Source organism: Pleurodeles waltl, chromosome 7 (genome assembly GCF_031143425.1).
Source record: "Pleurodeles waltl isolate 20211129_DDA chromosome 7, aPleWal1.hap1.20221129, whole genome shotgun sequence".
Taxonomy (NCBI): domain Eukaryota; kingdom Metazoa; phylum Chordata; class Amphibia; order Caudata; family Salamandridae; genus Pleurodeles; species Pleurodeles waltl.
In genome coordinates this window covers 594,708,556-594,721,980 of record NC_090446.1, presented here as the reverse complement: position 1 = coordinate 594,721,980, position 13,425 = coordinate 594,708,556, and the positions used below count along the sequence as shown (strand labels likewise).

Genomic DNA, 13,425 nt, shown 5'->3' with positions numbered 1-13,425 from the left:
CTATTTTGTGGTAGTGTGGTCGAGCAGTAGGCTTATCCAAGGAGTAGTGTTAAGCATTTGTTGTACATACACATAGACAATAAATGAGGTACACACACTCAGAGACAAATCCAGCCAATAGGTTTTTGTATAGAAAAATATATTTTCTTAGTTTATTTTAAGAACCACAGGTTCAAATTCTACATGTAATATCTCATTCGAAAGGTATTGCAGGTAAGTACTTTAGGAACTTCAAATCATCAAAATTGCATGTATACTTTTCAAGTTATTCACAAATAGCTGTTTTAAAAGTGGACACTTAGTGCAATTTTCACAGTTCCTAGGGGAGGTAAGTATTTGTTAGGTTAACCAGGTAAGTAAGACACTTACAGGGCTTAGTTCTTGGTCCAAGGTAGCCCACCGTTGGGGGTTCCGAGCAACCCCAAAGTCACCACACCAGCAGCTCAGGGCCGGTCAGGTGCAGAGTTCAAAGTGGTGCCCAAAACACATAGGCTAGAATGGAGAGAAGGGGGTGCCCCGGTTCCGGTCTGCTTGCAGGTAAGTACCCGTGTCTTCGGAGGGCAGACCAGAGGGGTTTTGTAGGGCACCTGGGGGGACACAAGCCCACACAGAAATTTCACCCTCAGCAGCGCGGGGGCGGCCGGGTGCAGTGTAGAAACCAGCGTCGGGTTTGTAATGGAAGTCAATGGGAGATCTAGGGATCTCTTCAGCGCTGCAGGCAGGCAAGGGGGGGGTTCCTCGGGGAAACCTCCACTTGGGCAAGGGAGAGGGACTCCTGGGGGTCACTTCTCCAGTGAAAGTCCGGTCCTTCAGGTCCTGGGGGCTGCGGGTGCAGGGTCTCTCCCAGGTGTCGGGATTTTGGATTCCAAGAGTCGCGGTCAGGGGAAGCCTCGGGATTCCCTCTGCAGGCGGCGCTGTGGGGGCTCAGGGGGGACAGGTTTTGGTACTCACAGTATCAGAGTAGTCCTGGGGTCCCTCCTGAGGTGTCGGATCTCCACCAGCCGAGTCGGGGTCGCCGGGTGCAGTGTTGCAAGTCTCACGCTTCTTGCGGGGAGCTTGCAGGGTTCTTTAAAGCTGCTGGAAACAAAGTTGCAGCTTTTCTTGGAGCAGGTCCGCTGTCCTCGGGAGTTTCTTGTCTTTTCGAAGCAGGGGCAGTCCTCAGAGGATGTCGAGGTCGCTGGTCCCTTTGGAAGGCGTCGCTGGAGCAGGATCTTTGGAAGGCAGAAGACAGGCCGGTGAGTTTCTGGAGCCAAGGCAGTTGTCGTCTTCTGGTCTTCCGCTGCAGGGGTTTTTCAGCTAGGCAGTCCTTCTTCTTGTAGTTGCAGGAATCTAATTTTCTAGGGTTCAGGGTAGCCCTTAAATACTAAATTTAAGGGCGTGTTTAGGTCTGGGGGGTTAGTAGCCAATGGCTACTAGCCCTGAGGGTGGGTACACCCTCTTTGTGCCTCCTCCCAAGGGGAGGGGGTCACAATCCTAACCCTATTGGGGGAATCCTCCATCTGCAAGATGGAGGATTTCTAAAAGTTAGAGTCACTTCAGCTCAGGACACCTTAGGGGCTGTCCTGACTGGCCCGTGACTCCTCCTTGTTTTTCTCATTATTTTCTCCGGCCTTGCCGCCAAAAGTGGGGCCTGGCCGGAGGGGGCGGGCAACTCCACTAGCTGGAGTGTCCTGCTGGGTTGGCACAAAGGAGGTGAGCCTTTGAGGCTCACCGCCAGGTGTGACAATTCCTGCCTGGGGGAGGTGTTAGCATCTCCACCCAGTGCAGGCTTTGTTACTGGCCTCAGAGTGACAAAGGCACTCTCCCCATGGGGCCAGCAACATGTCTCGGTTTGTGGCAGGCTGCTAGAACTAGTCAGCCTACACAGATAGTCGGTTAAGTTTCAGGGGGCACCTCTAAGGTGCCCTCTGGGGTGTATTTTACAATAAAATGTACACTGGCATCAGTGTGCATTTATTGTGCTGAGAAGTTTGATACCAAACTTCCCAGTTTTCAGTGTAGCCATTATGGTGCTGTGGAGTTCGTGTTTGACAGACTCCCAGACCATATACTCTTATGGCTACCCTGCACTTACAATGTCTAAGGTTTTGTTTAGACACTGTAGGGGTACCATGCTCATGCACTGGTACCCTCACCTATGGTATAGTGCACCCTGCCTTAGGGCTGTAAGGCCTGCTAGAGGGGTGTCTTACCTATACTGCATAGGCAGTGAGAGGCTGGCATGGCACCCTGAGGGGAGTGCCATGTCGACTTACTCGTTTTGTCCTCACTAGCACACACAAGCTGGCAAGCAGGGTGTCTGTGCTGAGTGAGAGGTCTCCAGGGTGGCATAAGACATGCTGCAGCCCTTAGAGACGTTCCTTGGCATCATGGCCCTTGGTACTAGAAGTACCAGTTACAAGGGACTTATCTGGATGCCAGGGTCTGCCAATTGTGGATACAAAAGTACAGGTTAGGGAAAGAACACTGGTGCTGGGGCCTGGGTAGCAGGCCTCAGCACACTTTCAATTGTAAACATAGCATCAGCAAAGGCAAAAAGTCAGGGGGCAACCATGCCAAGGAGGCATTTCCTTACAGTGGGCCTGACACAATTATATCCAGACCTGCCCATGACTCTGTGGTGCTCTTGCATCAAGTGCTGGTCTCACCTTGTAAGAACAGAGTAACAGTTCTTTATGACCCTTTGGTCCCTGAGCTTAACAGCACGGCTACTGAGCTCCTAGAGCAGGGGATGTTTAACTTAGGTGAAGTAGGGCCATATCCTTGGTATGTGTACTTGCACATTCAAACAGAGCACTACAATATTTCAGTTGAGTGCTTCCAACAAGAAGAATGTTTGGAAAACGGAAGAGGTTTTTTTTTGTTTTTTTTATATGGTACAACGGCAAGAAGTTCATTCCTATTGCAGTCTATGTAACATCAGCTTTTTCCTTACATCTTTGAGTTGGGAAAGTACAGACCTGTATTTATCAATACAAATTCACTTTTCAGCTGTTATCTTTAAAGGAAAAGGTACTTTGGAGCCTGCGTTTATTGGGCCAATTGTGAAACTGTCTGTGAAATGGTTGGTGAAGTTTTTTTTTTTCTTTTTTTTTCTCCCTCCTGGTGTGGTGGTCTGGACCACCTTGCAAGTGAATGTTGCGTTGACAAGAATAATATCTGCTCTTGTTCAGCTCATGTCAACAAATCAGTCTCTTTGAAGACTGCTTTCTTGTTGGCACATATCTTCCTGAAACATTCAAGAGATTTGTGTAGTAGAAACACTGGCAGCCCTGTAGAGAACTTTTTATGCATTTTCTAATGTTTGGTATACACCTGTTCAGTATTTTACGAGGGGGGTGGATGGATAGTATTTTGGTCTGGGTTTGAAGAGGTAAACTTTTAGGAATATGTGGCCCAATAACTGGTCGATCCCCTGTATATCTGAATCCAGTTTATAAAAATAAATAAAGCACACTGTTGTACTAAGGACCTTAATCTCATTTCATTCTTTCTTGATTCACAAACCAGCCACGCTTTGTAAGTCTGGTTGTCTCAGGAAAAGGTATGTGGCAGTTGCCATTACCCAACTCGGTCCACTGATCACCTTGTGGGGAAAAAGAAAACAAGGCTTGAGGTGGCAAGGTAAATCCTGCAGCCATTCCCTGGTGCACCTGGTCAAAGGTAGGCACTTGTGGGTGTTGCCTGCCTGTAGAGTGTTGGTGCATGACTTAAAGCGAGGGCAATGCCCTGTTGCAAACCATATTGCGAATGGGTGACGGTAATGCAACTCCAGGTTTATCGCCTTTTGAGGACTGTGCGCAGAGCCTGATGGCCAGGCCCTGTGGCCAATCCCACGGTGCCCAGTCAGAAGGTTGTGTGAAGTACCTGGCCAGATGCCCGGTCCTAATCTCTGTGTCATTACTCATGGCCAAGCGTTGTGCACAGCAGATTTTGGCAGCCTGCAGAGGGTGGAAAGCAGGGAACTCTTGGAAGTGGCGTATGATTTAAAAAAAAAAAAAAATCACTGACAAAAGTTAAAGTGAGGAAATGGTTGGTATTGGTTACATATGTCATTTTTTTGTCATGAAGAAGCCAAAGGTTAAAGTGATGTTATAGTTAAGTATTGAAAGGATTCCAGAACTTGCGTTTAAAAAATGGAAAACCACTTACATTCACCAGTTATAGTTCAGTGAGCCAAATGTAATTTGATGCACCCCTAACATACACTGCTTATGACCTCACATTTACATCATTCATAACATATTAAATGACATAAACTGTATCTCTGCCCTTTTTCCCCAGTAATTCTTCAAGATCTCTTGTTACTAGAAAATGCATACAACGATTTCTGCCCTGGATACAGATGCTCCCAACGTGGCTATCTTTGAATGCATTTTCTACTTCTTGGGGAAAAAGTAAACAATATAATAATTGGCTAAGCTAATAGGTTTTATGCCAGAGATCTTTTCTCGTTGCCAAGACTTGATGTTTTCTGTGTATTATTTTGGCGTGCTCTTAAATGGCTCCCATTTCTTCTCTCTTTGCATTCCTTATTGTTCTATGCATCCCAGGTTCATCTGATTTGTCACTCTGGCCTGTGTTCTCTGATTGTACCTCATTTATATCAAGTTACCTGAACAATGCAATATTTTACATACTGTGACTGTTCCAGTTCTCATCGAAATAATTCAGTTAACAGTTACAAAAACAATTCTCACTAATTCTAGTCAGTTTAGTAGTCACTGATGATTGTATCTTAAAGTTTCTTTATTTAACAAAAACTGTTTTTAAATGAAATGATATGATTTAGAATGTAGTTGAAGTGTGGCCAAAAGTTCATGCCATGTGGAGGCATGGTTCCACTAACATAGTTAGTGGGAAAATCGTCAGTCATTTGGATTAATGCTCTCTTGCATAATATTTGAGTGGATTATTTTATGTTGGGTGTTACAATGTAGTATTTACTCCAGAGCCCTGAACTGGGATTTTGGAGAACATGGTGCTTTTATTAATGAGCACAGTCTAAAAGGAAATTGAGGAATTGTCTTCCATAGAGTGGAGCTTTTTTAGTATTCCACAACGAGTAGCCGACAGACAAAAATAGATGTGTGCATAGGGACCCATAATAGCAATCTTTAAGGTAGCAGTACGAGGAAGTATTGATGGAGGAACAAAGTGATGCTGCCAAAAGGTTTTCGTGTTTGGGAGGTCATGGCTGATAAGACTTTTAGGAAAGTGGCAGGCCACATCGCTCAAACAGAACTGGGTTTCTGATGGATGAAATGAGCAGAAAGTTTATTGGGAGTCTACTGGTAAAGCAATTGTGCAGTAGTTCTCTGCGGCTTTTCTATGTAAACATAGAGCAACCCACAATAAGGTCTTGAGGAAACCTATGTAGAAGTTGTGGGGCAACAATCTGATTTAAAGGAGATCTAGAACATTGTTATAGAAATGATTAGTTGATGGTAATCTTAGAGGAATGACATGATGAAACCCTAACCAGGCAGCCTACCTTGGCCAAGTAGTAAGGGTATGTAGAAACATCTAGTTTAGAAGGTGTTAAAACCTGCAAGTTGATCCAGGAGCACTAACCCCAGTTGTTGGTGATCTTCCCCAAACCACAGGACTTATTTATGTGTTTTCCTCTTCATCCTTTCTGATTAGCATTGTGTTCGTGTGTTGATTATTTGGTTTCCTTTGCTTGGTTCCAGTTGTGTGATGTTATTGCTTTTGTTCTTTTTCCCCAACAGATCTTTGGACCGGATGTGGACCAGAAACAATTCTTTGAGGGGACAATGAAGCAGGTGGTGAAGGAGGCATTGAATGGACAGAACTGGCTTATATACACATATGGTGTCACAAATTCAGGCAAAACGTACACTATTCAAGGTGCGCACTCCCCCTTCAAAACACCTATTTCAGATACATTGAAGCGTATTGCTCTGCGTTCAATATTTGTGAGTTCCTTTGTGCTTTTCATCACCCTTGAAGCTAAAATTATGCCAGCCTGGAGACGGGTTGTCCAATGCCTGCTGGTGGCTGCAATGGGCTCCCTATTACACTTGACAGCTGGGTTTACTTTGGTGCTTGCTTTACTGCTTGTCTAGTTTCTAGACTTACAAATCCCATTCTCACTCTGTGCCCTCCCACACTCTTATCTGGATAGAACCTGCCGCAATTTGTGCCTTTAACCTCTACTCAAGGACAGTCACTCTTTTGCTATGGTCAGAAACATACAAGCAGAAAATAGTACATTCAGGAAAATCTAAGAAGCTTTTGTGCAAGGCCAGAGGAGAGATTTAGATAAGAACATAGGAGAAATAAAAATGTAGCACAAGTCTAGTATATTGTTTCAGAAAGGATTCATGTTTGACAGTAGGTTGGGTCTGGTGCAGGGGACAAATGGCTAACCTACAAGATGTGATAATTAAGCCCTTGTTTGAGAAGCTCTTGGTAGAATGATATGTTTAAAAACGTATGTGAAAACTAAAATAATTAGGCATAATCTTGCTAAGCACTGTCATATTTTCACTCCAGTTGCTGGCCCACTCAACTTGTACACCTCATTCAAAATCATTACCCCCTGACCACTGGTTATACTTTCTTCAAACCCTCATAACCTGGCATAATTTGAGTTGGAACCAACTGAGTGGAAAAGTCCATAATGATATGGTCATGCACACAAACTGCAATTGTTTGCAGAAGTCCAGTTTCAAAGATTTGGTCTAAACATTTGATAATTGATTGTGTCACTGCATCCCATAAAAGTTCAATGCTGTCCGGCTGTGCACTACCATGAAAGGTTAATTGATGCTTTCAGGGTTGCACCTTTTAAAAGCAGCCTTATAAATGGGCACTACAAGGCAAGTTCAAAAGTCAATGGGAATAGGGCTGACACCTGAAAGTATTCCCGTATTTAATGATTGCCTAAGAGCAGTGAACCAGGATCCCAAGCAAAAGTGTGAGAGTTGGAAAACCTGGTTTAGGGCCCTAAGTTATCAAAAAATATATATTTTGATGGACACATGTTTGCCCTACCCCACTCTTTCCTCCAGAACCTTGTTCTGATATAGAATTCTAGCTGCAGATTCCTAACCTTTTGAATATTCCCTTGGTGTCAGACTGGATCAGGAAATGTTTTCATAGTACCTCTGTGCACCATTAGATGGTGATATGCAGCTCCACACCAGCACCGTTCTGCCCTGGAAACAACTTACAGAGCCTATGTAGGTGCCAACCCTTTGTGCTGAGGTCAGCAAAAAAAATTCTGCACCTCCTTACATGGATCTAGAACTCCCTCTTGTCTCTGAGAGTTACCTTACCTGGTTATTTTTAAACATTTCCAACAGTGTGTGAAGGATGTCTCCTAAAATGGCAAGTTTTTAGCCCAGTAGGGACTGTCGTAAGCAAATGTTTGTGACAGAGCACCAACAGGTGTCTGGGTTTGAGACACTTTCCCAAGCCCTACAGTGACTCTGTGTGAATGAATTCAAAGGCCATCTGGGACTATGAGGCAAAATGTTAAACTGCCAAGCATAAGACTCCTTGCCAAGACCACTCTAAGTCTCAGTCCAAGATCTGACCATGTCATGTTCCAGGAGTCCCTGAAACCACTTGCAAGGCCTGTTTTCATTGCAATCCAAATAGTCGCTCCCGGAGTCTGACATCTTTGCAGCTGATCTTGCAATTGGTTCTCGGACAACCTGAGTTTTCAGGGTTGTCTGCCACCCTGCAATAAGTGCTCCAGGTTCTTGATGACCCAGTCTTACATGCCTTTGGGCCCCAAGGAGCTGATAGTACTGCTGGTCTGTTCACCCATGACACCAGCTGGACCTTCCAATTCTGTTACGACGCCTCTGGCACCAGTTTGGACCCCGCTGCTGTCTATCCTGGTCTGTGGAACACCGGACAAGGAGCTACCAATAATCAGGTTTAATTTGGAGACGATGCTTGTCTGACCTCGCCCGATGACAGTTAAGGCGCTGATTGCTCTGCCATCACTACAAGGAAGATGATAAACTTTACATTCACTTCTTGGTATGGATGTGGATAAGGATTATAATGCAGGTAATGAGTTTGCTTACCCCCATCATGGTGACAGTTGGTATGACTTGCAGGAGGCTAGTGGTCTTGAAACCTCCCCTGAAACAAGCTTTCTGTCATCCCCTGAACCAGCCAAGGAAAGGAGTCCACTTCCTATGCCATGGTAAAATGTAGAGCAGCTGAAGTCCTTGACCTCCAGTTCCCCACCTTGGAGGTGACGACTAACGTATTGACCGAAATTCTCCAGCCATGGCAAACATCTTCTGGGCCCCTTCAACCATTTAATGAGGCCTGTCAGCTTCCAAATTGCATGCCATATCCCTGCTTTTCTCTCTCTGCACTCCTCCCCTGAAAGTTTGGTGATGCAAGCAAGAGTGTTCGTAACTGCACCATCAGAGTAAAACATGTTAAAATCTTTGAAAAAACATGCATTTTCCTCCTCCAGCTCGGTGCTCAGATTAGTAAATCCAGGCTGCCTGCTGGAGCGTAGTTCTTTGCCCTTAGCGAGTGGGTGGCTCAAGTCCTCCCATGTGTTCCTGAAGATCTCAAACCCACCCTTGCCCAGGCAATTGAGGACGGCCGAGATACTGCCAAGTTAAAGATTCGCTGTGGCTGGGACTGATTCCATAGGGTTGGCCATCAACACCAGTGTTGCCATTCGCCACATCTGGCTGTGGTCCACCGTTAAAAAAAAAAAAGTAATGTCCAGTCTTCCTTCATGGGCATGCCACTGGATGTTACTTGATTAGTTGGGGGAAAGGGTAGGCTTTGCTTTTGATTGGGTCGAGAAAAGCACAGTTACTGCACGCTCCCTGGTAATCAGCCCCACCTCACTAATTGCATCCCTACTGCTCTTTTTGCAGTTTCAGCAGAGGTAACACATACTGCAAGCCAATTTATCCACAGCATGGCACCCAGAAGTGTTGCGCCTGTAGTGCCCACTGCCTTGGTCAAGGTCAACAGGCCCTCCAGTCCCCTACCCCCCTGCAGGCCCACCTGCAAAACCCCTTTACCATGCCCTTAGAGGAGCATACCATCAGATGGGTTGGCCTGCCAGTTGTTCGCAAGGGTTATGCCCTCTTCTCTCTTTCTGCTCCACTTCACCTTCCACCGCCTCCCCCAGTGACTGACTGACAGGACTATTTTCCATCTTGTCGCATGAAGTACAAGCCAGAGGGTGCGTGGGCCAGAAGTAGGATGTGGTTGTTACTCCCGCTAGCTACTTCTTGGTGCCTGAAAAGGACAGAAGTCTCCACCCTATTTTGAAGCTGTGCCCTCTCAATGCCTTCCTACGGAATTAAAAATTCAGAATACTCACAATGGCCCAGGTCTCGTCTGTGTGGACCCTGGAGACTGTACGGTAGCATTCGTCCTGCATGACACCTATTTCATATACCCATCTGTAGGAAGCTGCCTCTTTATATGGTACTCCAAAATGAGGAAAGCCATGCAAAGTCTAGGGGTTCCCTTATAAGTGGACAAACGCTTGCTCTAACAATCCCAAGTTGCTCTCGTAGGGAGTAGTGTGGCCCACCAGCCTTAAGCGTATCAGAGAGGAGTGAAAGCCATTTGCAGTAGGCACACAGTCAGTAAATGGCAGACACGACTCAGAGATCTGCACCAATTTATAAAAATAAAAGGTATCTTTATATGTGTTTAGGCACCAGAATCCATACAATCGGTATGTTTTGCAGTAGAAATTATTACAGTTTCGAAAATAACTATGGTGTACTATATAGACTCAACCCTGTGAGAGGCACAAACCCTGGAGGCTTAGCTAATGAGGGTGAATGAGTACAGTACATAGGTCATAATCCGCATCTGAGTAATAGTGGCACATCCCACTAAGCCAACTTGCAACACAGTGCAAATGTCTATGGCCATCAAGCAGAAGTGGTCATGATGTCCACAAGGTCTTACAAGGGGATAGTATGTGAATGTGTGTAAGGTGATTTATCAGACATTGATCTTTAATGGGTCTGTTACCTGCTTGAATGGGCGTTAAACGGGAGACTGGTAGAAATAGGACTTGTGGATAGTCTAGTACGAGCGGTGTCATTCGGGGTCCTCTGTGTTCTTGGCAAGTAGAGGCACTGTATATCTATTGATGAAGTTAGACTAGGGGTTGAGTTTCTGGCTTGGCAGTTCTGACTGGACTGTTCTGTTGGAGCAGGACCAAGACTGATTTGTATATGACTGTTTAATCTGAGGTGGCTTCGTGGGAAAAAAAAGAATGATGGGTTGGATTGCTACCCAGAGAGGTCGCCACTATTTAGACCTACTGCAAGCATTCTTCCCAACACTTTGTGTGTTTGATGTGATACCCTAAGTGGCACGGGTATGCCCAGACATGGGTCCTGTGCCACTAGAAACCAAGCAATACCCGAGTGAAAAGTCCCAATCAGGGCAAAACAGGTCTTGGGTTGTTTGTTTTCCAGTTCAAAGAGGACCTGGCTCTGCAGTTAGGCATGGGCTGTTCTGTTGCAGTAGTACCAAGACTGATTTGCATATTGCTAGGTGTAATCTGAGGTGGCATAGTGTGGGCAAAAAAAGGGTTGGAATGGTACCCTGTGCGACTGCCACTGTTTAGACTTATTGCAAGCATTCCTCCCATCACCTTTTGTGTTTTTCAAGGATGGAGTGCTGCCTGCCTAGGTGACAGCTAACAGTTTGTAGTTGGTAAAATAGGTTCAGGCTAACTCACCTCTCGGACAACTGCAAATAATATTTTTATTTTGCCTGTTTCTGTTGAACCCTAGTGTGCCTTCAGGTTTTTTGGTGCCTGAAATGCTTTGTTTGCTGCTCTTACTCCTGGGGCCTCTTTGGAGCATCACTGTTGGATAGCCTGTAAAGGCAGCTTAAGTTTGTATAGAGTTGGGGTGTTTCAAATTTGAGCATGCTGCTTTGACATTTTAACTCATGCTGCTCAGAGTGGGTAGATTTTTTTTTTTTACCATGGATAAAAGACTGGTCCTTTGAGTGTCGATGATAGAGTTCATTTTAACCTCCCCATTTCTTCTTTGTAGGCAATAGTAAGGACGGGGGGATCCTGCCGCGCTCCCTTTCTCTGATCTTCAGCAGCATTCAGGATCGCTTGCATAAAGGAACAGACTTGAAGCCCTCTCTCTCCAGTGAAGTGGTGTGGTTGGATAGCAGACAAGTCCGACAGGAAGAACTGAAAAAAGCAGCACTACTGTCTAGCCTTCGAGAGGTGAGTGGCTGTGGCTAGCATGTTTCCATATTGGTGAGGTGCTAGGATGTATAACATTATACCCTTCAAATTATGCTATCCTGTGTGTGAAACATCCAACCCATTTACTCCAATTTAATCCTGCATTCAGTGCTCTAAGTCCGGTTTCTAGCAATTTGCTATGATATTTCTAAATAAGTCTGTTAATAAGACAGTCTCTGAAATTCAGGCAGACCCCTAAGTGTATTACTGGAAAGCCTTTCCTCATTTAAAGCCAGAGCTACACCTTTCTTTCTGGCACTGATATGGTCATGGTGGTCAGCAGGATGTTGAGTTCTCTGATACTGTCAGCCAAGGTCCTGCCTGATAGATGTTTGACTCACCCGATCCTTTCCTAGCTAAGGTCAGGTCAGATTGAACTCACATTAATTTGTTTTGAGTATCTGGTAACATGATGTGGTGCAACCTCATTTTTCACTGCATACGCTTTCTATCACTAATCTCAACCTTATCCTTAACCAAAATGGATCACCTTAGCATTAACTGAAGCCATTGTCTGTTTTTAACCCCATGTTATGTGTGATCTGGTATGTGCAAATAAGTTATTCTTGGTAGAAAAAGGATGCTCATATATTACAAATACTGCCTATTCAAAAGTTTTTAACCCACTATTTTGTGCTCCAAAAGAGGGGGAGAATCCAGAATCAATATTTTCATTTTTAGAAGCGTGGCACTTGAACACATTTTTATGGTAGTAACCTTTCATATGATCACACTTAATATATAAAATACCCAATTTTACTATTTTAGGTGATTTTAATATACATGTAGATAACCTAGATAACTTGGTGGCTAAATTCTTCCTTGCTGACATGGAGGCATTGGAACTGGGTCAATTGGTCAGAAGCCCCACCCATGATAAAGGACACACCATTGACTTATTCTTTAGCAATCTAGCAGGCTTAGTTTCCATGCCTCCTCTCCTTTTGGCCTGGTCAGATCATTTTTTAATCTCTTCAAATTTAGCCACTCCCACCATATGCAGACCATCTCAGTCATAGTTCAACCTTTTAGGCGCTGGCATAAACTTAACGCCAGCAATTGGATCGGTATCTTGAAGAGCCGTAAACAGTTTCTTCTTGATATGAAAGACTTCGGGATAGATTCATTCAATGACTGGATCATGGACTGCTTAGATACTTTACTCCCCATATAGTGCGAAAATTTGGAGTTTCCGGAAAGCTAGTGCCCTGTGGTTTACTCCACATCTGCAAATCCTTAAAAGGAAATGTAGATGTTAAGAAAGAAGATGGAGAAAATCCTATCAGCAGGTTTTAAAGGTCGAATATAGGAAGGCGATTAGACTGAAATCAAATCAGCCCAAAGTACTTACTATGCTGCTAGAATTGAAGAGTCCTCTAACTCTTCCAAAGAGATTTTTCAGTAAATCAAAGAAATGTTACAATCACCCCCTGATGGTGAATCAGTCGAAGCCTCTCTAGAGCCCAGCAACAATCTAGCATTGTTTTTTCAACAATAAATTGTTGACATCTATTCAAGTTTATTGAATAGTAAGCCTCACCCGGAAGACACAGCAGATTTCCGCCACAATTGTGTTGCTTCTATTTCACAATTTTCCCCCTCTCTCGTAGGATCAGGTTGCCTCCCTCCTCTCGTCACTTAAATCAGGATCCCCTTTGGACCCTACTCCTCCCTCGATACTGGCTCTCGGGGCTCCAGTCATCGCTCCTGTTTTGACTCAACTGTTAAATTCTTCACTATCTAGGAGCACAGTTCCCTATCAGTGGAAACATGCTATAGTCAAACCCCTGCTGAAATAACCTAACCAGGATGCAACAGTGCACAAAAATTATAGACCTATATCGCTACTACCATCTCCTTCTAAAATAGTAGACAAACAGATTAATGCTCAACTCTCAACATTCTTGAGGATAACAACATCCTTCATCCGACCCAGATGGGTTTTAGACCTCTACACAGCACTGAATCTGCCTTGATCGCTGTCATGGAAGAGGTCAGGAAGAGTATGGCTCAGGGGTATGTGACGGCGATTGTACTCCTTGATCTTAGTGCTACCTTCGATACAGTAGATCACCATTTGCTGTATCAGGAGATTGGAATCGAGGGAGGCTCACTAAACTGACTCTGTTCGTTTCTGAAAGGAAGATGATTTCAGGTTCTTGACTGTT

At 44.7% G+C, this 13,425-nt stretch overlaps 1 protein-coding gene across 6 annotated transcripts in view; it reads left to right on the top strand.

Moving 5' to 3' along the window:
• Positions 1-13,425, top strand: part of KIF20A (kinesin family member 20A) — a 91,506-nt gene that overhangs the window by 23,937 nt on the left and 54,144 nt on the right. For all 6 annotated transcript variants that reach the window (XM_069244461.1, XM_069244459.1, XM_069244462.1 and 3 more), the window contains exons 5-6: positions 5,733-5,871; positions 11,052-11,236. In XM_069244461.1, the coding sequence (XP_069100562.1) occupies positions 5,733-5,871; positions 11,052-11,236 (324 nt within the window). The remainder of the gene's footprint in view (positions 1-5,732; positions 5,872-11,051; positions 11,237-13,425) is intronic.